Source organism: Artemia franciscana, chromosome 13 (assembly GCF_032884065.1).
Source record: "Artemia franciscana chromosome 13, ASM3288406v1, whole genome shotgun sequence".
Lineage (NCBI taxonomy): Eukaryota > Metazoa > Arthropoda > Branchiopoda > Anostraca > Artemiidae > Artemia > Artemia franciscana.
In genome coordinates this window covers 1,050,302-1,076,674 of record NC_088875.1, presented here as the reverse complement: position 1 = coordinate 1,076,674, position 26,373 = coordinate 1,050,302, and the positions used below count along the sequence as shown (strand labels likewise).

At 32.2% G+C, this 26,373-nt stretch overlaps 2 protein-coding genes across 9 annotated transcripts in view; one reads left to right on the top strand and one right to left on the bottom strand.

The window, feature by feature from the left end:
- The window catches only part of LOC136034359 (trafficking protein particle complex subunit 1-like), a 78,712-nt gene that overhangs the window by 18,546 nt on the left and 33,793 nt on the right, over positions 1-26,373 (bottom strand). The window contains exons 1-2 of one of the 7 annotated variants that reach the window (XM_065715496.1): positions 18,668-18,731; positions 4,254-4,353 (exon numbers count right to left, since the gene is read on the bottom strand). In XM_065715496.1, the coding sequence (XP_065571568.1) occupies positions 4,254-4,352 (99 nt within the window). In that variant the 5' untranslated portion in view covers position 4,353; positions 18,668-18,731. The other 6 variants (XM_065715497.1, XM_065715499.1, XM_065715498.1 and 3 more) reach the window with 6 other exon arrangements.
- The window catches only part of LOC136034357 (katanin p80 WD40 repeat-containing subunit B1-like), a 202,235-nt gene continuing 199,856 nt past the window's right edge, over positions 23,995-26,373 (top strand). For both annotated transcript variants that reach the window (XM_065715489.1, XM_065715488.1), the window contains exon 1: positions 23,995-24,125. The gene's annotated coding sequence lies outside the window, so the exon portion shown is untranslated. The remainder of the gene's footprint in view (positions 24,126-26,373) is intronic.

Below are 26,373 nucleotides of genomic sequence, written 5' to 3'. Positions count from 1 at the left end.
ATTAATAAATCTGGATCTCCGTTTGTCCGTTTATGTAGGGGTGTCAAACAGGGAGGGGTTTTATCACCTAGTATATTCAAAATGTGCATTTCTGGTATTTTAGATGAAATTAGATCAAATTATTTTATTGGACTCTCAGATGTTTCTTATCTTGCTTATGCGGATGATCTTTTACTTTTGTGTAAAAATAAGCAAGGTCTCTCGTTTATGGTCTCAAAAGTCTCACGTCTATTTTCTAAAATTGGTCTTTCTCTTAATGTTGAGAAATGTGAATTCCTGGTTTTTAATGGTCCGACTTTCTCTAATGCTCCCTTAGCTTGTCGCGGTTTTTCTATACCCTTTGTTTCCGCCTTTAGGTGGTTGGGTATTACTGTTACAAATTCAATTTCTTGCCTACGGCAGTACACTGTTTGTGAGGTTCAAAAGAAAATTCAAATGGGCTATTCTAAGATAGTTGCTAATCGAGGGAAGTATAATAGACGTGCACTGGGTAGGCTATATGCTACATTCTGTGATCAATCTGTCCTTTATCTTTCTGGTCTTTATCCCCTTCTAAAGAAAAAAGATGTTAATCAGATTCGGACTTTTTATTTCAGATATTGTAAATTTTTACTTTATCTCCCCCCTTGGTATAGCAATGGGAAGATAATTCGTAAGTTTGATGTCCCTGACATAAGTGAAAAGTTGGCTCTCCTGCATGAAAGGTTGACGGAATCAGCTTTTATCGTTTATCGCCTCATCATCCATTTGGTCCGTCTGTTCGGTTAATCTCATTGTAGCGTAGTGTTTTTTCTACTTGTAGTATATTTTGTTTGCAGTGTATTTTTTTTTCTTTTTGTTGCTCCACAACTGCCATAACTTTTTATGATGTGGGTTATAAATAAATAAATTATTATTATTATTATTAAAGATCCTCCAGAGCCGTTGCTGTTGCATAGGGCGTCGCTATTGCATAGGGCGTTGCTGTTGCAATAATCCCATGGTAAAAAATTATGCTTTACTTTCATTGGTTCATTTCTATGATTTATTTTCGAAATCCAATCACATTATTTTTGAGGAATATGTAGTTTCTGGGGGAAAAACCCAGTCTTTTTAAGAACTAATTTACTTTCCAGTGTGAAATTACGTTCCACCTGACTGGTTCTTCTGAGTGAAGTTTTAACATATTTAAAAAGGGCAAGTTTTTTGGGGTTTTTGAAAGTGTTATATCAGATTTGCTAGATCATTAAGACATAACTGCGAACCAGCCATACATAAGGGGAATAAGTGATTACACCCATCCCCGAAAATTCCGATTTTACTTTCACATCTTCGAGATATCTTATTCAAATCGTGTGTATTGTGGTATTTTTTTTTAATTCTTTTACCTCCTCCCTATGCATAACTCTATTTTCACAAACTTACAAGCAAGAACTTAAAGGTTGTTCATAGTTTACCCGCGAACTCAAATGGTAAAACTAAAAAATGAATGTTGTTACCAGATATCACCAAACCAAATGGTATTTCTAAATTCGGGGAAACATTTATGTATTGTGCTGCAGTTGTAAACAATCGTCAGCCTTTTAATGTTGAAGCTTATTTTGTTGTAATCAAGAGCAACTCCTCCAGTGTGTTTGCACATTTTATTTCAAATCAATGCCTTTTTTGTATTTAACTCGTCTATTTTTAATCAGTAAAATACAAACGATTTACTTTCAATATTTTGAAATTAATTCAATCTATGTCAATATCCCTCTTTGTAAAAGAAAAATAAAAAATAAATAAAAAAATAAAAAAATAAAAAAAACTATCAAGAGTCTGAAAAAAATTACTTACTGATTTCACAATGTTTGCTTTCCCCAAAACAGTAGCTCAACAGTTAATGCATAAAAATAAAATTTGTTTGGGGATTTCAAACACATTAAGAATACCATTTTGTAAACACAGATTTTAGCATGAAAGAAGAGAAACAAACTTTGTACTATATTTGAAAGAAGTTGAAAATATTAGAACTACAAAACGGTGATTTTACGCGGAAGGAATCTTCCATGGGGAACGATCCACAGGAGGAATTTTTGTCAAGGGGGATTTTTCAGAAAGATTTTCCACAGAGATAGGAGGCAAATTTACTAGCATTATTTGAAAAATTATCAAAATTAAAGAAAAGAACACTTTTTTCAACTGAAAGTAAGGAGCAACATTAAAACTTAAAACGAACAGAATTTATTCCCTGTATGAGGGGGCTGCCACCTTCTGAATCCCTAAAAAAATCACTTAAAAATCAGGATAACAAGCAAGGGATTGAGAGGGAGGGTAGTCGTTTTTTTTATGATACTCCTTACTTTCAGTTGAACAAACTTGTGATTTTTTTTTGTTTAATACACATAAGGATCCAATCAAACTATTACAAATTAGAACAAAAATTTATCTTGTACTTGGAAACAATACAAACTGACTATCCAAATAAGACGTATCTTAAGTGGCTAAAGTAGATGGTTTCCCTCGGGTGCGCGAACTTAATTTTTTTTTGTCCCCTCCCCCTTTCTCCTGAGATTTTTAAAAATACATTTTTTTTTGTTTTCATTATAAAATACCCTTTTTGATACTTCATTGAAGAAAAATAAAAGCAGCGAAATCTTTTCTCCCCTGGACTTTTAAAGACAAAATTTGCCCCCGCCCCTTACAAATTAGTGAATTGATGCACTATGTAAGTGCTCACTACCTAAAGTCATAGATTGTTGAAGTCCATGACTTTAGGTGAATGAAACATTCTATGACTTAGATCACTTCAATTCCTTAACAGAAATGATTTGGATTGATTTTTAAGGGTGTAGAATTACTGTCAAAACTATCAAGTACCAAAGATAACAAAATAAAAACCTTTGTTCTCTCTGGGTCCATCCCAAACACCATCATTTTCCAAGTTTTTTTGGTTCATTCCAAATTTTCAAGTTTTTAGGGCAATGGCTCATTTTTGCCAGTGTTGCCACGTTGAATGGTGAAAATAAATAATTAAAAACTTATTGGATAAATTTGACAACACTTTTGTCTGTAAATTCCTAAATTAACTTTTAGATTATTCCCAAAAATAAAAACAAGTTCAAATGAAGCTTCAACTTCTAAACTGTTTGGGGCCATATACTTTTAGTTTACTTTTTGCTAAATTTTCACACATAGTAGTTCTAACTTTTTTGTCAGTTTACTCTGTCCTTTGGTACTTTGGGGTAGATGGTTCCCTCAAGTATTCACTGCCTAATGCCATGGTTTCTATAAATGCCCATTTTAGACTTAAACAGATTTTCTCTATCAGTTTAATCAATAGGGATGCAGTAGCTCACTTTTAATGGTTCAGAATTACTCTGAAAAGGGTCAAATACATAAACTGATTACAACAGGGAGCTTCATTATTATATTCATTATGACATATATTTTTCACCCTAAGCATGGCAGTTTAGGTCCATGAGTCAAGATGGTTTTCATGGGTAGTAGCTTACTCCAAAAAACATCTATTTTCAAAGCCGTTAATATAAACCCCACCTGTTCAATACTCTTTCGAGATTTCTTCTTCCTTTGCCATTCATGATAGAACAGCATTCTTCCAAAAGCCCACAAAGCCCATACCTGTAAACATAAACCATACATAACCATAAACCAAACCATATACATAAACCATAAGCCCCACCTGTTCAATACTCTGTCGAGATTTCTTCTTCCTTTGCCATTCATGATAGAACAGCATTCTTCCATAAGCCCACAAAGCCCATACCCGTAAACATAAACCGTACATAACCATAAACCAAACCATATACATAACCATATACATAAACCATAAACCCCACCTGTTCAATATTCTGTCGAGATTTCTTCTTCCTTTGCCATTCATGATAGAACAGCATTCTTCCATAAGCCCACAAAGCCCATACCCGTAAACATAAACCATACATAACCATAAACCAAACCATATACATAAACCATAAACCCCACCTGTTCAATACTCTGTCGAGATTTCTTCTTCCTTTGCCATTCATGATAGAACAGCATTCTTCCATAAGCCCACAAAGCCCATACCCGTAAACATAAACCAAACATAACCATAAACCAAACCATATACATAAACCATAAGCCCCACCTGTTCAATACTCTGTCGAGATTTCTTCTTCCTTTGCCATTCATGGTAGAACAGCATTCTTCCATAAGCCCACAAAGCCCATACCCGTAAACATAAACCATACATAACCATAAACCAAACCATATACATAAACCATAAGCCCCACCTGTTCAATACTCTGTCGAGATTTTTTCTTCCTTTGCCATTCATGGTAGAACAGCATTCTTCCATCCTTTGAAAAAATGTACATATTATACACAGTCATGCTGAAACAAAAACAATTTTTAAATGCTTTTATTTGGTTGGTTGGTTTGCTTTGATTTATAAGTTGGTTGGGATTCCTTAGGTCTAAAAATGAAAGCATTGGGTGGTCATGACATTTCATAACAATTACAGAACAACTTTTAGGTCCCATACTTTCAACTATAGGATTATAAACTACAATATTTCCTGGTAGCAGGGGTTTTTGTTGTTGTTGTGTTTTTAATACATTTAGAGAAGAAACATAAAAATTATGCGCTTTTTCATTCTCTTCCTTGACACTGCAAATTCTAACACTATTTGACCTTCTTTGATAGAGGTCCATTTTTTAACACATCATCAACAGACACACTCCTTGTCTCTTTCTTGCTGTTTTTAATATTCAAATTCTTTATTTCCATGCTCTAAATTCTGATTTTATTTAAAATTTAAGGCCTAACTGCTGTAATTTTAGAAAAAACCATAAATTTTTCTACTGGTCATGGCTGTCATAGTTGCTTACATTTCCAGCCCCTATAAGGTGAGGTTATCAATTGGTTTCCATAGGAGGTTAAAAAACATGAAGAACTAACGTTTTTGGGTGACATTTGTTCTAGAAATGTGGATTTTATTCTGAATAGATAATAAATCTATTTCTTGCTCTTTTTTTAATATTCAAATTCTTTATTTTTATGCTGTAACTTCTGATTTTTGTATGAAACTTTAGGCCTAACTATTGAAATTTAGAAAACCACAAATTTCTTTACTGGAAATGGCTGTCATAGCTGCTTGTATTTCCAACCGTTAAGCAGTGGGTTATCAGTCGGTTTCCACAGGAGGTGGGAGATTAAAAAACATGAAAAACATACGTTTTTGAGTTCTAGAAATATGGATTTTATTTTGAATAGATAATAAACCTCTTTTTTTTTATCTTTTTTAATATTCAAATTCTAAATTTTCATGCTCTAAACTCTGATTTTTATTTGAAACTTAAGGCCTAACTGCTCTAATTTTATAAAAACCATAAATATTTTCACTGGTCATGGCTGTCATAGTTGCTTACATTTCCAACCCTTAGGAGGCGGGGTTACCAATTGGTTTCCACAGGAGGTGGAAAATTAAAAAAAAATGATTTTATTTTGAATAGACCTGAAATAAGAAGATCTGTGAAACTTTTCCAATGCAATGAGCTATAATGACTATTGTTCAGAGGCAACATGCATTTTTTTTCTTTGATAAGGCAGGAGAAAACATTTTTTTTAGGTTGGCCAAAACTGAAGGAAATCACAATTTAGGACATTGCTAATTTTTCTTACTAACACTTCTTGGGCATTAATTGGGAGGAGTCAGGGGAGTTGTGCAGCTAAACTGCCTTCTCTCCTACATTTGAAAAATCATCTTTTATGCCCACACTAAAATAAAAACAACAACAAAAATCATTGCTTATTTTCTAAATTTTTGGTGAATTGGCACTAATGCACACATCAGCCCTTTTCAAGTCTAATGGTCCTTTTCAGGCCACAGCATATAAGGAGAAAACCACAGCACATTTGTCCTTGCCCTTAATAGAGAAAAAAATTCTTCCAGTTATCTTCAGAATGGCAATCAAAAAATTTTTCTAGTTGATGTTCATTTTATAAGCTTACATAGACATAAAATCTCCTTCACAAAAACTATTTGACAGGTTGCAGTGACATAATGCAGTGGAGTATAGAAGTATATGTGAAATGATGGATTAATTTTGAAGGCATGACACACATACAATTCAGACTAATGAGATTAGTCTGAAACGAGTAAAAAACAAATGAAGTTACCAATTAGCTTTTATGTATATTACTATTCCCTTAAATATTTAGACCATTTTGCAGATCAGTCATACTGAATGCCCATTGGTCAGATGAAATTTCAAAGAATTTTTTTTTTAAACTTACTAAGCAACAACTTTTTCTTAAATGGTTTCCACAAAAAAAAAAACAGTTTTTTGAAAGAAAAATGAAAAACCATTTTAAAACCTAAGATGAGAAATTCATATAATAAGTCTAACTTAAAAAGAACAGAAATTAAATAAAATAGGAATTGGATTGCCACCTTCTTAAACTGTCTAAAGGCAAGGGCATTATTTCCTATGACATAAAAAAAAGCGATTATCTGTCCACTGAGGTTCCCTTGGCCTTGTCTATATGCCCTGTGATTGTCACCCATATCAGCAGAAAAAAATTAAGTTTTCATTCAACAAATTTATATGCAACAAATTTTTCTTCAAAAATTTTAGATCTCATATTGAAGACCTTTTTTGTCCAATGCGGTTACCTTGAAAGTTTCACTTTTTCTGCATGAGAAATAACCTAGTCTAGGAACTTTAATGCCAATGGATATGGTATTTACTGACCCCATATTCATGTGTCATAAGTCTCTAATGTTTGGTTTATGATTACCAAAAACACTAAACTCTAATAACTATTTTTGGACTGAGCTGAGCCAAAAATTCATGAGTCCTGGCCAATCCAAAAAACAAAAATATAACACTTTTAAGTGAAATAAATGGTTTTTGATATTTCCTGTCTATAGGGCCCCCTCAACCCAGGGAATACATTTGAACCTTTAAGAATAAACTGATGGCCCTTTTTAGGGCAAACCAATATTTCAGTGACAAAAGCATTTGGGCCCTCCTATCCCTCTCCCAAACATTAAGGTTGAAGTTCCCTTTTCCCATCTTAACACTCCCTGGAAGTGAATATAAAAATGTTTATTTGCATATCAGAGACATGTTTAAATATACAGATAAAGAATTGGAAAACTAACCACATTGCTCACCAGTAACAAAATTAAGTTGTGTGAAAGTTCTGAGAAAAGACCTAAGCCTAAATCAAGGAAGAATATAAGGCAACTTCAAAAAAGCACCAAAACCCTATAGGCAAGTGTGTATTCTGCTGATGAGCCCTTGTGTTGGGTGATCACCTTTGAACTATTTGTTTGATTTATATTTTTAAACATTTGGTTTATGACAACTTATACTTACTTACAACATGACTAAATGTCCATGGATTATTCTTAGCAGTTGAATGTGTATAGCTATGCTGTTTCACCTATGTATCCTAATTGGATGGATGAGTAAGGTTAAGGCCTTGTTCATGTTATCTAGGCCTATATTAATTACTAAAGTAGGAAAACAGTCTTCCTTTCTCTTTCTGTCTTTCTTTTTTTGCTTTATTTTTTATGTTCAGTTGTGTGGTGTGTGTTTGTGCTCTTGCATTGGTGATTTTTTTTTCACTACGTATATATATACATATATATATATATATATATATATATATATATATATATATATATATATATATATATATATATATATATATATATATATATATATATATATATATATATATATATATATATATATATATATATATATATATATATATATATATATATATATTGTCTCTGTAGGTAGCAAATTACTGAGTAATATGATACTTTTCAGACTGAGAGATGCTGTAGACAAAGTTTTAAGGGAAGAACAGTGTGGTTTTAGAAAAAGTAGAGGATGTGTTGACCAAGTTTTCACTCTTAGGTTAACAATTGAGAAGTGCCTTTGTTGTCAAACACCTTTGGTCCTCAGTTTTATTGATTATGAGCAAGCTTTCAATTCTGTTGATAAAAGAGTGTTAGCAAAGGTCTTATCCTTATATGGTATACCTGGAAAATACATTAAAGTGATTTGTGCTATGTACAAGAATAATACTGCTGCGGTTAAAGTAGGAAATGAGGTTATCAACTGGTTTTGTATTAAATAAGGATTTGTTTTCCAAATGAGGTGGGTAGTTTTCTATCCCCCTTTATATGGATCATTTTGATGGACTTCATCTTAAGGAGCACAGGAAAGGCAATTGGAGACCATGGAATCAAATGGAGAGGAAAAACGCTCCTGGACTTAGATTATGCTGATGATTTAAGCATATTAGATAAAAGTGTGAGCAAAATGAATGGATTTTTAAGAGGTTTTGGGAGTTCAGGGTGCTAGAATAGGCTTGAAAATTAATGTGAGGAAGACTAAGTCACTAAGGCTAGGAATAAGTGAACATGAAAAGGTTATGTTGGGTAACGAAAAGATTGATCAGGTTGGCAGCTTCACTTACTTTGGTAGTATTATTAGTAAAGATGGTGGGAGCAGTGAAGATGTTAAAAGTAGAATAGCTAAGGTTCAGGGTGTTTTTTCACGGTTAAAAAAGGTTTGGAAGAATAGGAAGATAAGTCTGCAAACCAAGATTAGCATATTGGAAGCTACAGTGATGACAGAGGTCAAATATGGCTCTGAAGCATGGGCGCTCCAAAAAGCAGATGAAAATTTACTAGATTTTTTCCAGAGAAATTGCCTATGGATTATTCTGGGTGCCTGGCTGATTGATCGTATTTCAAACAATAGGTTGTACAAAAAATGTGGTTCAATCCCACTTTCTAGGGCTATAATGAAAGAAAGGTGGACGTGGCCTAGGATGGCTAGGCCACGTTCTGTGGATGAAGGATGACAGATTGCCAAAGATTGTCCTTTTCAGCCAACTGCCTGGGCCTACAGGGAAAGCAGGTCGTCCTTGTCTGGGTTGGGAGGATGTCATAAATAAAGATTTAAAGGAAATGGGAACTTCCTGGGAGGGTGTAAAGAGGGAGGCCTCGAATAGATTAGGCTGGAGGAGGAGCGTGCGTAGCTGTGTTGGCCTTAGGCGGCTTGGTGCTGCAGTGCGTTATTAATAGTAGCAGTAGTAGTAGTAGTTATATATATATATATATATATATATATATATATATATATATATATATATATATATATATATATATATATATATATATATATATATATATATATTATATATATATATATATATATATATATATATATATATATATATATATATATATATATATATATATATATATATATATATATATATATATATATATATATATATATATATATATATATATATATATATATATATATATATAGTGCAACGACTAATTTATTGCAGTCATCTGAGGTTCTCAGCCTGGTGCAACCAGAAGAGGCTGTTTTGATGGATAGTGCTAATGAGTATGTGCCTGTTCCTATTAAATATACATATATATATATATATATATATATATATATATATATATATATATATATATATATATATATATATATATATATATATATATATATATATATATATATCAAATTATTTATAACCCATATATAAAAAAAAGGACATAACGCCCATAAGATGGAGTAACAAGAGAAAAACAATAAAAAAAAGAAGCTACAAATAAATACAGATCAACACCAACAAACAGTTAAATAAATAATGCTGAAAATGGATGAGATGCTATCAATGTAGAAGAACAAAAGTCATGTAGCCTTTTATCAATAGCACATATAGGCAAAACTAGGTGGAATTTATTCATTAAGTAACTATTTCTATTCCAAGGAGGGTAACTGAGAAGGAATTTAGCATAATGAAAATATATTCTACAAACAATTAGTTTCTGATTTTCACTAGAAAACTGCCAAACCAGACAAAGAGAAAGGAGATGAGGTGCAACTAGGCTTTTATATATTTTTGCAAGATTTAATTAATCTATGATAACAATTGAAGCATAAGCAATTTTCAGTTTTTTTTTTCTTCAAATTTTCATAGGATAATTTCACAGCTTCATTCATATTTTTTTCCAATAGGCATTCCAAGGTAAACTAATTTTTGAGAGAGGGGAACTTGAACATTAGCTAAAGACAAAAAAAAACTGGGTCTCTGGGTCATTTGTCTCTTTAAAATTGAAAGCTACAACAGCAGTTTTTTTCTACATTGAAACAAAGCCCAAAATCTTTGTATTCATTGTAAAGCTGATTAAACACATTTTCACATCCACTAAAAGTATGGCTTAAATTCAAAACATCATCTGCAAAAGTTATTAAAGACAAGTTAAATCCATGGTGAATGCAACTAAAATTAACAGAATTTTGGGCTTGTAAAACAGAGTTTTTAAATAAAGAAGGTGAGGTAAGGCCACCTTTCAAAATATCAAAAAGTTGATGGTACATTTACAGAAGGCATTTTACTATACAAAAATTTACCCTTCTTTTATATGCTTCAAGTAAAACTTAGGAAAAAATGCCAAAGCTTGAAAAGTCCAAAGCTTGAGCAACATCTAAAGCACTAAGGACAATATGGGATCTATTTCTTTCTGCATCATCAAGAACATTCATTAAAGCAAAAAGAGCATGCTCCTGACTAATACCTTTTTGGTAACCAAACTGATGGGGTGGGACATAACATTTAGAAACAGTTTCATCCAAAATAACTAACTCAAATAATTTAAAAATAGTACAAGAAACTGTTATAGGTTGGAACAAATTACAAGCAGTGAAATCCCTTTTGCCTCTTTTTGAGATAGTTGTTATTTGACCAACTGTAAATTGATAAGGAACAACTCTGTTTTCAATAGACATTTGAAAAGGTAGAGATAAATGATTAAAAAGAAAAGCACTTGCATAATCAAAATGTCTGGCAGCAATTCCATCAAATCCCATGGAATTTCTCTTTTTTAGTTTTTTACAACAAAACAATAGGCCTACATCACTTGGCTTAATTATAAATATCAAAGACTTTCAGACTTTTTTCAGACAAGCACTTAATTCGTTTTCAAATTTTTATTCAAGAGCAGGATTAGGAGAAGAAAACTCATGCTTATAATAATTTATCCAATCAGGCTCAAGAATATTATTTACACAAATGTGTACACAAGGGTACTCAAATTTTTTCTTGAGTTTTGAAGGATTCTCTGCAATTTTATGAGCATTTTTCTCAATAAGATCAGCCTTATGTTTTCTTAACAATTTAGCAAAAAAACTTCACAACATAGCTGCAAACCATTAATAGTCCAAGACTTCAGCCTGCCACAATCCTTCCAAATATTCAGAAAACTTGCATGCAGAAATAAGCAGACACACACACACACATATATATATATATATATATATATATATATATATATATATATATATATATATATATATATATATATATATATATATATATATATATATATATATATATATATATATATATATATATATCTTGATGGCTTGGAAAATGATTTTGATTTATTTATTGATAAGTGGTGTAAGAAAGAGAATAAAAATAAAGAGAGTTTTCAAAGTTGGAAGAATTTAATTATTAGTAGAATAAGAAATAAAATATATTCTAACTTAAAAAATAGTAACACTAAATCATTATTTTATAATGCGAAGATTAAACAAGCAATTGCTAATCTAAAGAATGAATTTGTAATTGTGCCAGTGGATAAAGCTAATAATAATTTTGCCATAATTTGTCAGAAGCTGTATTGTGATATCTTAAAAAGGGAGTTATGCACAACTAATGTTTACGAAAAGGTAAATATAGAGGATGAGAATTTAATTGAAAAGACTGAAGAAATACTTTTTAAAAATTTCAATATTAAAATTAATGACAATGATAAAAAGTTCCCTTTCCTATATTGGACTGTAAAATTTCATAAGAATCCCCCTAATCCACGGTTTATTGTTGGAGCAGCTAAATGTCCAACCCGTATTGCTGCTACTGACCTCTCTTTAATTTTAAAGGAAATTGTAAATAAACTTAAAACCTATTGTTCTGGTATTAAAAAATTTTCGAATTTTAATCCATATTGGAATGTTAATAATTCACTGCAGGTGATAGATTCTTTAACAATGGTTTCAGCTAAAAGAATTGAGTCTTTCGATTTTGCGACAATGTATACTAATTTATCACTTAATGTAGTGTTTGATAATTTAAAAACTGTTATAAAGAAATCTTTCCTCTTATCTAGTAAAAGGTTCTTAAAAATAGACATTTATAATAAAAAAGCTATATGGACAAACTGCTTTAATACTACAGTTAACTTGAGATGTTCCAGCTTGGATATGATTTTTGAGTTATTGGAATTTGTTTTATACAATACTTATATAAGATTTGGGGGTGATTTGTACAAGCAAATTGTGGGAATTCCCATGGGGGGGAATGCCAGCCCATTTATAGCTGACTTGTTTTTAAGTCAACTAGAATATAAATATATGATGGATAAGAATAATCCAATTAATTTAAAACATGCTTTGTCAAATAATAAAAAATATTTAGATGATATTTTGGTCTTAAATTGTAAGGATTTCATTGATATTTCTAAAAATATATATCCATCAGAGCTTATTCTTGAGCCTAGTCATGGCGCTGGTCATGAAGATCATTTCTTAGATTTAAATATTAATATTTGTGATAATAATAAATAAGTTTTAAAATGTATAATAAAACGGATGATTTTGATTTTGAAGTGATTAGTTTCCCATTCCCTGAAAGTAATATACACTCAAATATCACATATTCAGCGTTTTTCTCACAGTTACTTCGTTATGCAGGGATTTGTAGTCATTATATTGATTTTAAAAATAGATGTAAAATCTTAAGCCAAAAATTGATATCAAGAGGTATTTCTGCAAATAAATTAACTTGGCAATTTAAAAAATTTAGTTTTCATTATAACGAACTTTTAAATAAATATCAAAAGAATTATCTAGAAATACTTAAAGAAATTTTCAACTAATTTCGGAGGTTCGAGAAATGTTGTCGCAGCGCCATTTATTTTGAATTGTGTTTCTAATTGAGCGGATTTTCTTAAAAATTAGCCACATGGTAAAGATAAATTCTATAATTGTTTAGTTCATTCAGGTTTTTTGCAATGTGTTAATATTTGTGATTTGGTAAAATTTTTAATATTTAGTTTACCTATTGGTGCTAAAGGGAGGGATATATTAACAGGATAAGCTTGTTTTGGTTTTACTTGGTTGTTTTACATTTGCTGGGTTTTTTTTTCATAGGCTTGTATTTTGGGGGTGATACCTGACGCGGGGATGCCATGGATATTCTGTGGTAGCCACAACACTGTGCTGGGTAGAAAGTTTAGAGTGGCGAAACCCTATATAGGCCAGTGTATTCTCCTGATGAGCCCTTATGTTGGGTGTTGCCTCTGAATTATTTGTCTATATTATTTTTTCTATTGTTTGGTAAATGACGACTTATACTTATTGACGACATGACAGCCTGTCCATGGATTATTCTTTATGGTTGATTGTGTGTGGCTATGCTGTTTGACCTATGTGATTGTATGGATGAGTAGGGTTAAGGCCTCATTCAAGTGCTGGTCTATATTAATCACTAATTTAGGAAAACAGTCTTCCTTTTCTCCTTCTGTCTCTCTTTTTTTTTGTGTTTGTGCTGTTGCATTGGTGATTTCTCTTTTCATGATATTATTCCAGGTTGGATCCAGTGCTGGTGGAGAAAATTTTTTTTTAGTTTTCTCCCCGACAGACCTTTACCCTGGTCCAGGTTTTTAACCTGATATTGTTAATTATTGGTGAGATGGCACTTATGCAAATTTCATGTTCTTTCATGTTTTTGTTTATGTATTTATTGACCTATTGACCTATTGACCTTGGCATGTTTTTTGGACTTTGATTGTTGGATTTTGATTTGGATGTTGGTTTGTTTTGGATTTATTTTCAATAGCTTTTTATGCAACAAAACACAAATATTAGCCTCGGAATTCGGAATGATTTTTTGAAAGTTAGTAAGTGTAAAAGTCGTTGTTTTCTTTGCCAAGATCATTTTGTCCCATGGACTTCTGTTAAAAGTACATTATATAATAAAAATTTTGCATGCAAGTTACGTGGTAATGTTAATTGTAGAACAACCAATGTAATTTACCTATTAGAATGTAATAAATGATGCCTACAATATGTGGGGGGAAACAACTAATAATATATATAAAAGATTTTCTGGACATAAGACAACAGTTAATAATGAAAAAACTAATAACTATCTAGTTCAACATTGTAATAATGGTAAATGTTCCATATCAGATATAACTGTCACAATTTTAGAAAATTTAGAATTAGAAAATTTAAATAAAGAAGAGAAGAATAATAGACTACGTAAACAGGAGGATTTCTGGATCCATACTCTTGGTACAGCTTATCCTTTTGGGCTAAATGATCGTGTAGCAAAATATGGTGACATGTCTCATGTTGTTGTTAATTGTATTATGGTTTTATGGACCATCCTTTTTATACTTGTCCTACTAAACGTAAAAAACGATCGAGAGGACATAGGAAAAATAATAGAAAAAATGAATTAGATGTACATATGCTTTCTATAGATCTATGCCAGCTACTTGAATCTAGGGGTATAATTTCTGTAATAAAATGTCTAAATAATTTATCCAAGAGGAATTTAATCAAACTTTTCTGGATTGTTAAGAATAATACAGCTCTTGATTATAATTTTAAAGTAATATGTGATACAATTTGCATTCTAACTAAAACGAAATTTATTTCAAAAAAGAAAAAGTTCAATAAGATTAGTAATAAGGATAACAGATTATATTTACCTATTAATTTTAGGTTTAAGCAGATTGAAGATATTAATTTACCAGAAATTTTCAATCAGCGGCATGTGAAACAGGCCCTTCCTAGTAATTTGAATTATAATGATAGTCCAGTCTTAACTTATAAATTTTCAAAAACTATTGGGCAAATTATTTTTAATTATAATTTAATACTAAAAAGACTAGATAGTGATATAAATTGGAAACCAGTTTGTAATTGTAAGCAACTTGGCCCATTTGTAAATCCTACTTACAAACATGTTATAACAGGGGACTTGTCAATAATAAAGCAAGATGATCTTCAAATTATAATGAATAAAGGGGCTAATTTCCGTCTTTCTCATCATCTGAAACCATCGAGTGTTCTTGATGGCTTGGAAAATGATTTTGATTTATTTATTGATAAGTGGTGTAAGAAAGAGAATAAAAATAAAGAGAGTTTTCAAAGTTGGAAGAATTTAATTATTAGTAGAATAAGAAATAAAATATATTCTAACTTAAAAAATAGTAACACTAAATCATTATTTTATAATGCGAAGATTAAACAAGCAATTGCTAATCTAAAGAATGAATTTGTAATTGTGCCAGTGGATAAAGCTAATAATAATTTTGCCATAATTTGTCAGAAGCTGTATTGTGATATCTTAAAAAGGGAGTTATGCACAACTAATGTTTACGAAAACGTAAATATAGAGGATGAGAATTTAATTGAAAAGACTGAAGAAATACTTTTTAAAAATTTTAAAATTAAAATAAATGACAATGATAAAAAGTTCCCTTTCCTATATTGGACTGTAAAATTTCATATGAATCCCCCTAAACCACGGTTTATTGCTGGTGCAGCTAAATGTCTAACCCACATTGCTGCTACTGACCTCTCTTTAATTTTAAAGGAAATTGTAAATAAACTTAAAACCTATTGTTCTGGTATTAAAAAATTTTCGAATTTTAATCCATATTGGAGTGTTAATAATTCACTGCAGGTGATAGATTCTTTAACAATGGTTTCAGCTAAAAGAATTGAGTCTTTTGATTTTGCGACAATGTATACTAATTTATCACTTAATGTAGTGTTTGATAATTTAAAAACTGTTATCAAGAAATCTTTCCTCTTATCTAGTAAAAGGTTCTTAAAAATAGACATTTATAATAAAAAAGCTATATGGACAAACTGCTTTAATACTACAGTTAACTTGAGATGTTACAGCTTGGATATGATTTTTGAGTTATTGGAATTTGTTTTATACAATACTTATATAAGATTTGGGGGTGATTTGTACAAGCAAATTGTGGGAATTCCCATGGGGGGAAATGCCAGCCCATTTATAGCTGACTTGTTTTTAAGTCAACTAGAATATAAATATATGATGGATAAGAATAATCCAATTAATTTAAAACATGCTTTGTCAAATAATAAAAGATATTTAGATGATATTTTGGTCTTAAATTGTAAGGATTTCATTGATATTTCTAAAAATATATATCCATCAGAGCTTATTCTTGAGCCTAGTCATGGCGCTGGTCATGAACATCATTTCTTAGATTTAAATATTAATATTTGTGATAATAATAAATTAAGTTTTAAAATGTATAATAAAACGGATGATTTTGATTTTGAAGTGATTAGTTTCCCATTCCCTGAAAGTAATATACAATCAAATATCACATATTCAGCGTTTTTCTCACAGTTACTTCGTTATGCAAGGATTTGTAGTAATTATATTGATTTTAAAAATAGATGAAAATCTTAAGCCAAAAATTGATATCAAGAGGTGTTTCTGCAAATAAATTAACTTGGCAATTTAAAAAAATTAGTTTTCATTATAACGAACTTTTAAATAAATATCAAAAGAATTATCTAGAAATACTTAAAGAAATTTTCAACTAATTTCGGAGGTTTGAGAAATGTTGTCGCAGCGCCATTTATTTTGAATTGTGTTTCTAATTGAGCGGATTTTCTTAAAAATTAGCCACATGGTAAAGATGAATTCTATAATTGTTTAGTTCATTCAGGTTTTTTGCAATGTGTTAATATTTGTGATTTGGTAAAATTTATAATATTTAGTTTACCTATTGTAGCTAAAGGGAGGGATATATTAACAGGATAAGCTTGTTTTGGTTTTACTTGGTTGTTTTACATTTGCTGTTTTTTTTTCATAGGCATGTATTTTGGGGGTGATACCTGACACGGGGATGCCATGGATATTCTGTGGTAGCCACAACACTGTGCTGGGTAGAGAATTTAGAGTGGCAAAACCCTATATAGGCCAGTGTATTCTCCTGATGAGCCCTTATGTTGGGTGTTGCCTTTTTTTTGTGTTTGTGCTGTTGCATTGGTGATTTCTCTTTTCATGATATATATATATATATATATATATATATATATATATATATATATATATATATATATATATATATATATATATATATATATATATATATATATGTATATATATATATATATATATATATATATACATATATATATATATATATATATATACATATATATATATATATATATATATATATATATATATATATATATATATATATATATATATATATGGTAAAATTCTAGTTAATTGACTTCTTGCTATCTTGGAAAAGGTTTAGGTTATGAAAATGAAACTTTCAGGGATGGGTCTACAGGCTAAAGTATGTCCTGGGAAGGTATTTTGAAGTACCCACCTCCACTCCTTCCCCCTCCAGAAGGCCCTGAAATTTGCCTATATGACAGGTACTATACCTATTGAAATTTTGACAAAACAAAATTTTACCTTAATTTTCAGGTACTAGTTGCTTTTTCTCTGCCTTTAGTTCTGAAAATGCAATTCCTGTTATTTGAGTAGAATTTTGAGCCCTATCAATGTTTTTTTTTTTTTATTTAGGAAATGTATTTGCATATCTTTAAAACCTTATAAGATGGAAATGAGCAAAGTTATGAATCTTAAAACAATTTTGTTGTACTTCAATTAAGCAGAAGATCTATTTTGCAAGGTTTCACTTTTATAACACACATATTTTTAAAGGTCATCAAAGGTCAGGGCCCTCTAGAGGGAGAAGGAGTGGAGTTAGTTGCTTGAAAATACCTTCCCTGGACATAATTTTGTCTGTAGATTCATCCCTGAAAGTTTCATTTTCCTAACCTAAACCCTTTCTGAGATAGCAAGAAGTCAATTAACTAGAATTTTACCTATATGTATAATTGCTTCTACTGGAAATTCAGATTTAAGCACTTTTTTAGCTCTTAATACTGACAAATTTTCAAAAATTATGACAGTTCATATAACTGACTTACCAATAAAGTGAACATACCTATTGATGCCTTTTTTCATGTTCCTTATGAATATAATAATCGCTCAAATTTAAGCACTTTTTGAGCCCTTCAAAATGATGAATTTTCAATTGGAGTATGACTTATTGCTCATTTTCTGCAAAATAATACTATGTTTTCTCAGCGGCATCTTAGCCATTGAAAAAATAATACTACATTTTCTCAGTGCTAAAATTATTCATAACAAGGTTAGTTTAGGTTAGGTTAAAAAGTGGTTAAATTTAAATTTCCTGTAGAAGCAATTATTATATTTGTAAAGAGCATAAAAAAGGCATCAAGTGGTATATTCACTTTATAAAAAAACAGTTATACTGTTTGCTATAAATTCACTTATACATGCAGTAGGCTACCCTATTTATTGCTCTGTTAGGAGGGAGGTAGGTAAAGCAGAGCAGACTACTTTTAGGACTGAGATAGCCTAAGTAAGGAAAATGATTTTTTAAAGTATTCCTAAGTAAATTTTCTAGTGTTTCTATCAAATGAGTCCTTGTACTTGAGATTTATCAGACCTCCATTACAAAATAGAGGCCAACCTTACACTGCAGAAGAAATGTAAATGTACAGACGGCTATAGGGCTACTCAAAATTCTTCGCGATAAAACGACATCTGTTGTCTTAACGATTAAGGCGATTCTGCATGCTTATAAGATCCAAATTTCAGGAGGACTGAGTAGGGCTTCTACTTCTTATCATTACCCAAAAGATTTCATGTTTTCCCCAGGTTTCAAGTGGAGAAAAAATTTCTCATGTCTGCCTCGCGTCTACTAAAGTATTATGATTCTTTTTCAGATCTTTTTTTAAACTCCATCTGTCAAAATAATTGAATTCCTGATTTTTACATTGGAATTCTAGCTTACGAACAACAGGCCCTAGCGTAAAATAACCTTTCAGTGTAATTTAAAAAACGAGCTTTGCAGCCCTGTGTAAGATGCATCATGTGCAACAGTTTAATTCAAGTATGTCCGTGCACAGTCTTGAGTTACGCAAAATTTTAATTTGTCATTGATATTGATATTGATATGTCATTGTTGCTGATAAAGGGTAAAACATTGACGCTTATTCTTTCTGTAAGACCATTGGCAGTTACTTGATCAAAGCACAAAAAGAATCTAAGGTTTGAAGAAGCTCTAGACACTTTGAAATATGAAGATTGACATCCACTTGGCATCTAGCCAAACGAGGTGGTTGTCCGTCAACTCATTTGTGAATGAACTGTTGAAGGGCTCTCGGTGTTAATAAAAATCATATCATACCAATGCTGCCTGCTATGATTGTACTTTTACAATCTTAGTTACTTATGGCCCAAATATATACAAACGACACTGTTTTGAACTATTTTGAAAGCATGTGTTCAAACAATGTTCAACACGTGTTCAATCCGCTTAATAAACTACTTTCCGTGTTTGCCGTGTACACAATTGAACGCATTACTCACCAGACCAAAACATAGGAGTTTTTGTTTTCGAGTAGAAAATGGAAGCAGGTGATTTACTGCATGCTTCACTTCTTCTCTCGTGCCATGAGGATGAATTTGGACGTAAGGACAGAGATTTCCTGCCTACAAACAGAAAAAAACACACTTAGAAACAATAGGGAAAGTTTCCTCAAGACAGAGGACTTCAATTCAGTGAATATAAGGAAGAAACTCTCCAAGAATCGTCAGCACAACACGGGAAAAAATATAAAGAAGGAACTTACATTAAAATGCAAACTTTAAAACTAAAAATATTTTAAAAATGTTTTTCAAAGTTCAAAAAAACATTTTTAGTTTTAAAATTCGCATTTTCATGGAATATTATTTTATTTTTTTATTTTTTCTTGTGTCGTGCTGAAGATGACCCTTGGACATAAGGCCGAACTACACACTAAATTGAATTCCACTACCTTGAGAAAATTTTCTTTATTGTTCTAAGTGTGTTTCTGTGTTTGGGATGGAAAGGCAGTGTGGTCGTTGTTGCTGTTTATTGGCTACTTACCATTTCTAGATATGAATATTGGCTAAAGTATAGCTATAATTCTCCAAGAGCATGCCAAGAAAGAAGCCACCTATATGAAGACATTAATTCTCAAATTGTGTTCAGAATATCAATAGAGTTCTACAAATAGTATTTTTTCTGAACTTAAATGAATTTTTAACCAAATTTTTACTTTTAGGTTAATAGCAGAGAAGTGCCTGAGCTGTCACACACCTTTGGTCCTCAGTTTTATAAATTATGAGCAAGCGTTCGATTCTGTTGGTAGAATAGCTTTAGCGAAGCTCTTATTCTTGTATGGTATATCAGAAAAATACATTAAAGTAATAAGTGCTACGCATGAGAATAATACTGCTGCGGTTAAGGTAGGAAATGAGGTTAGCAGCTGGTTTTGTATTAAATCAGGAGTTAAGCAGAGCTGTGTTCTATCGCCCTTTATACAGATCACTTTGATAGACTCTGTCTTTAGGAGCACAAGAAAGGAAAGGAGAGACTATGGAATCAAATGGGGAGGAAAAACCTTCCTGGATTTAGATTGTCCTGATGATTTAGGCATCCTAGATGAAAGTGTGAGCAAAATAAATGAACTTGTAGAGATTTTGCGAGTTCAGGGTACTAAAATAGGTTTAAAAATTAATGTATAGAATACTAAGTCATTGAGGCTAGAAATAAGTGAAGAAGTAAAGGTGACGTTCGGTAACCGAAAGATTGATCATGTTGACAGCTTACTTACCTTGGTGGTATAATTAGTAAAGACGGTGGGAGCAGTAAAGATGTTAAAAATAGAATAGCCAAGGCCCAGGATGTTTTTCCACACTTGAAAAAAGTTTGGAAGAATAGGAAGACTAGTGTGCAAATCAAGATTACAATATTGAAAGATACAGTGATGAAAGTGATCAAATATGGTTGTAAACCACGTGCGCTCCTAAAAGCGGATAAAGACTTGCGAGAAAGACTTGCGAGATATTTTCCTGAGAAATAGCCTATGGATTGTTCCTGGTACCCGGCTGAGTGACCGTATTTCAAATAGTAGAGTGTGCAAAAAGTCTGGTTCTATTATGCTTTATAGGGTTATAATGTGATTGCTGAGATGGCTAGGTCACGTTCTGTGGATGAAGGATGACAGACTGCCAAAGATTGTCCTTTTCGGCCAACCGTCTAGGGTTAAACGGAAAGCAGGTCGTCCGTTGTTGGGATGGAAGTATGTCATAAAGAAAGATTTAAAGGAAAAGGGGACTTCCTGGGAGGGTGTAAAGAGATACACTTGGGGTATTTTGGGACGGATGAGGAACGTGCTTAGTTATGTTTGCCTCAGGGGCTTGGTGATGCGGTGAGTTGTTAGTAGTTGAACTGTTAGTATTACTAAATAAATGATTGGCTGCTAAGGATTATTTTGGATGTTATGAGCAGATAACAGCGGACTCTTTCCAGCCTATTGGATCGAAAAAGCAGAGACTGGAAAGAACAAAGAATTAACAGATTACATATGTTATGGGTACAACATTTTAGATTTGTCCTTTTTTTCTTCTATTTTCTTATGCCGCCAATTTAGGTTTACTGCGAAAAATAGTAAGATTGAAAGTATAACCTTAGCAGTTCTGCGGAAAGTATGAACCTCAGTCAGTATTGATGGAAAGATACATACAAGTTTCATCTGGTGCTAAACAAAATAGTTTTTCTTATTCTGAGCCGTAGCCTACAATGTATGAGTTGAAGTTTTTTTTTTTTTTTAATCTGTGTGGAGAAGACTGTCTGATGTTGTTTTGCCAAAGTTTTTTCGAACTGTAAAACTGTAGTACTGACTTTAGCTTTTAGCCCCTTCAACATCGCTCACTTTCTTGTAGAAAAATAGCCATGTTTCGCTTTGTCTGAAACATTAAAGAGTTTTAATTTGTATTATTGGAGGGGTAAAGACCCAGGACTACTCCAACACTCTTTTTTTTTACCGCCAGAGCTCCAACAGAAAGACAGAAATGCCATACCTTTTTTGAAGTGGAATTAAGCAGGGTTTTCCAGACTTTAAGACCGGTAAAACTAAGTGAACCTACAGATCCTTCGGTAACATCCTGCCTATACAACTACCAGCTTGTTAGCTCAAAGACAGGTGTGTTTTATGATTTTTTAGCACCACTCCACCACCAAAATTTCAGCACAAATGTAGAAACTTTCTTTCCAGGGCTTGAAACTTTTAAGGTTGGTATATTCGACCACCAGGACTTGAGAACTATGATTTTTAGAGGCATACACTGTTTCTTTGACTCTTTGCGAAGGGGGCAAAGTGTCGACCAAGAGTACAAAAAAATCAGCAGGATATACAGCTTCCAATACGAAATATATCTAGCAGAATGTATGCATATATTTTGTTATTCAAATGAAAGTTTTGTTATCTAAAGCTATACACAAACTGTTTTCATGCTGGAAAAATTTCCCCCGTGGGATATAGCTGAACCACCTTTAAATCAACAGTAACTAGTAATTATTAGAAGATATTTTCGACAATTATCAAAAAGAGCGAGGAACTTCTCAAAAATGATGCTAAATTAAAATAAAAACCACACCACTGCCGTTGCTGAAAACCTCTTAATGGAGGTTCGCTTCCCTTCCCCCCTCCTGAGCCACAAGGAAAGTCAGATTTCCACAAAATATCAGCCATACCTCTTTGCATCTCGTATCTAGGTAATATGAGAAGAGGGTGCACAGATGCTGCAGATTTTTTCTAGGCTGCATCAATCTGTTGCTGGACTAAAAGTTGACATAGGCTACGTTACCTGAAGCTTGAGCGAGGGATGTACAGCACGCAAAAAGTTAAAGGTTCAGATAAGCTACCCTTGTAGTGTAGGGTGCAGAGGCCCAACTATAAAGCGAGTATAGTAGGTAAAAAGTAATTCTTTTATATCGTGCTTCTACTCAACAGCATCTGTGCAGCCTTACAGCCAATTGACTGAATAATAAACAAAACATAACAAGTTTTTTTTTATCAGGGAAGCTAATCTGCATTTGTATAGTAAAAATTTCTGGAAAACATAGGGGTATGTTCAAACGGTAAAAGGGGGATGGGGAGCTAAGTGACAGTTACAATGATAGGGAGAAAAATTGCTCTAGCTGCCCTCTTTGTGTAGACTACAGTATCTTTCTTCTTTCTTCCTAACAGCTTGGTTTAACAAATTCCCTGAGATTTCAGACTTCCTAAACCTATTTAAAAAAAAAACAGCGTTGTCGGTGTGAACCCTTTTCTTTATCTTAGAGGGATCACGCGAAAGTTAGAGTCTATGATCGGCTGGGCAAAACTAGCCTTCTGCAGGCCAAACCTGCTATCCAAGCTTGAGAAAATCAATCCAGATTGCGGGGGATGTATAGCTTTGCTATTAACAAATCGTCAACAAAATTAGCTCACCAGCATCTTTTGAATTTCAGGAGTTCTGTGATAGTGGTGAACGAATACAACTACCCACTAGAGTGCTAGGTCACTTAGTTCTACTTCCATTAAATGTGGATCTCTTTTCGGTTAATAGTTCTTCAATAAACTCCTTTATCGCATTCATTAATCATAATCGTCTTTCAGTCACATCGTCTGATCTCTCCCAATGGCAGTAATATGATCTGCAACCAGCTTCAGGATCTGTATACTGTCACCATCATTGGCAAATCCTTTAAAAGGCAAGTCGACACTCAGCTACTTTCCTCGTTCATAAGACAAATTCCTGATTTCAGGTCTTTTGGAGGTACCGTCTTTTATAAAAAAAAACCGAACTTGGTCAACAAGACGGCGATTTCTGCGTAGTATTGCAATTCAGGCGGAAAAGCCAATAAGGGCCATTAGTCGGAACATACTTAAATTCGACAGTCCAAACATAGCGTAAGAATAATTTTTACTTAGATGGCAATGTCGGGTATTTGTGAACCATAATTTGAAGAAACGAAAAAAATATTTTAGTTTAAATTCCTGTCTTGTTGATATGTATGGATATATTCTTGTCTGTTTCTTTTTTTAAAGTAGGATAAATTACGAATAATTTTGGTAAGTTTATTTTTCTTATAGCATTACTTTTAATCAGTTTAGGCTATCTTTTGGATGATGCAGCTAGACTATAATGTTTTTTTTTTTTTTTAGCTAGGCCTGGGTAAGGTACCCAGTAGGCCTAATGTTAATGGTAAGTGTTTACTTTTCTTGGGTAAAATTCTAGTTGATTGACTTTTGGCAATCTCGGAAAGGGGTTAGGTTAGGGAAATGAAACTTTCAGGGATGAGTCTAAAGGCTAAAGTATGTCCTGGGAAGATATTTTGAAGTACCCACCTCCACTCCTTGTCCCTCTAGAGGGCCCTGACATTTGATGATCTTTAAAAATATGTGTGTTATAAAAGTGAAACCTCGCAAAATTGATCTTCTGCTTGAATGAAGTACAAAAAAATGTTTTCAGCTTCACAACTTTGCTCAATCCCAATTTATGAAGTTTTGAAAATACATTTCCTAAATTTTGAAAAAAAAAACATTGATATGGCTTAGAATTCTACTAAAGTAACAGCAATTGCATTTTCAGAACTAAAGGTAGAGAAAAGGGAACTGGCTACTGAAAATTAAGGTAAAATTTTGTTTTTTCAAAATTTCAACAGGCATAGACCTGCCATGTAGGCAAATTTCAGGGCACTCTAGAGAGAGAAGGAGTGGAGGTGGGTACTTCAAAACATCTTCCCAGGACATACTTTATCCTTTAGACCCATCCCTGAAAGTTTCATTTCCCTAACCTAACTCCTTTCTGAGATACCCAAAAGTCAACTAGAATTTTACCAAAAATTTGTCTTTTTTAAGAGCTCAAAAAGTGCTGAAATTTGAATTTGAAAATAGAATAGCCTACTTTATTAGCAAAGTTTCTGCAGCAGCTGCATCAGCAATTCCTTAGTCACAGAAAGTTACTGGAGTCACTGCAATACCTACTTCCTCAGCACTGTATTTCTGTCAACAAAGCAAAAATAAAGGATATAAACTCTGACTAATTTTTAATATTTATACTCGGACTAATTAATATACTCTGACTAATTTTTGGCATCTTAATGCAGACAGATATAGGGGAAGTTAGCAAGCTGAGTACATAAAAGCCTATACATAAAAGTACCAACATAGCATGTACTAATTCAACTAATTCAACTTACTAATTTACTAATTCAAACGTGCACTTGTTTTTACTCTGTAAGGAGTTTCATTGAAACTCTGTTTGTTGATTGAAACTCCGTTTTTACTCCGTAAGGCCCAGCACAACTGTGTAAAATTTCAATTTTCTTAAAAAAATAAATATTCCAATGAATGTATGTCTTTTCTGTCACTTTATAAACTCCTCACAAATACCTGTTCATTCCAACCAAGATGAGATGTGGCCACTAATATGCAAAAATGCAATCAGCAGATAAAGCCTCATTAATGGCTCAGTGGAGGAGAATATGGATACAGTTGTGAAACTTGGCACCAAAATTTTTCATAGTGTGCTTGAAAGAATGTGATGATTTTTTCCACTATACATAAATTTGGTAAAATTCTAGTTAATTGACTTCTTGCAATTTTGTTGTACTTCAATTTCAATTACAAACAATTTTGTTGTACTTCAATTAAGCAAAAGATCCATTTTTCAGGGTTTCACTTTTATAACACATATTTTTAAAGGTCATCAAAGGTCAGGACCCTCTAGAGGGAGACAGAGTGGAGGTAGTTGCTTCAAAATAGGCTACCTTCCCAGGACATACTTTAATCTGTAGATTCATCCCTGTAAGTTTCATTTTCCTACCTAAACCCTTTCTGAGATAGCAAGAAGTCAATTAACTAGAATTTTACCATAAATTTTAAAAAGGATATTTGGCCCAAGAAGCTTTGCTTGTTATGGGCCATACAACATAATAATAAAACACCAAGAGAACCATAAATAGTAACCTAAATCAAACAATACATATGAAACAAAGATGAAGGAGAATAAATAATAGCATACAGTAAAAAAAACTGGTAGTAATTATAAAATAGAAATAAATAAAAACCAATAAAGTAGAGAAACAGGAAAGGCCAAGTTGACATTAAAACATCAGAAAAAAGACAAATAAACAAGGACTTTAAAGGTTAGGAAGATTCCTGAAAATAATTTTTAAAAGAATAGGAGAGAGATATATCAGTTGGGAAAGAATTCCAAAAGGAGAAACAATAGAAAAAGAGAAAACAGGGGAAATAAAAACAAAGCAAAGGGAGAGAAATTACTAAACTAGAAAGACCTGACAAAAAGCTGCCTTTA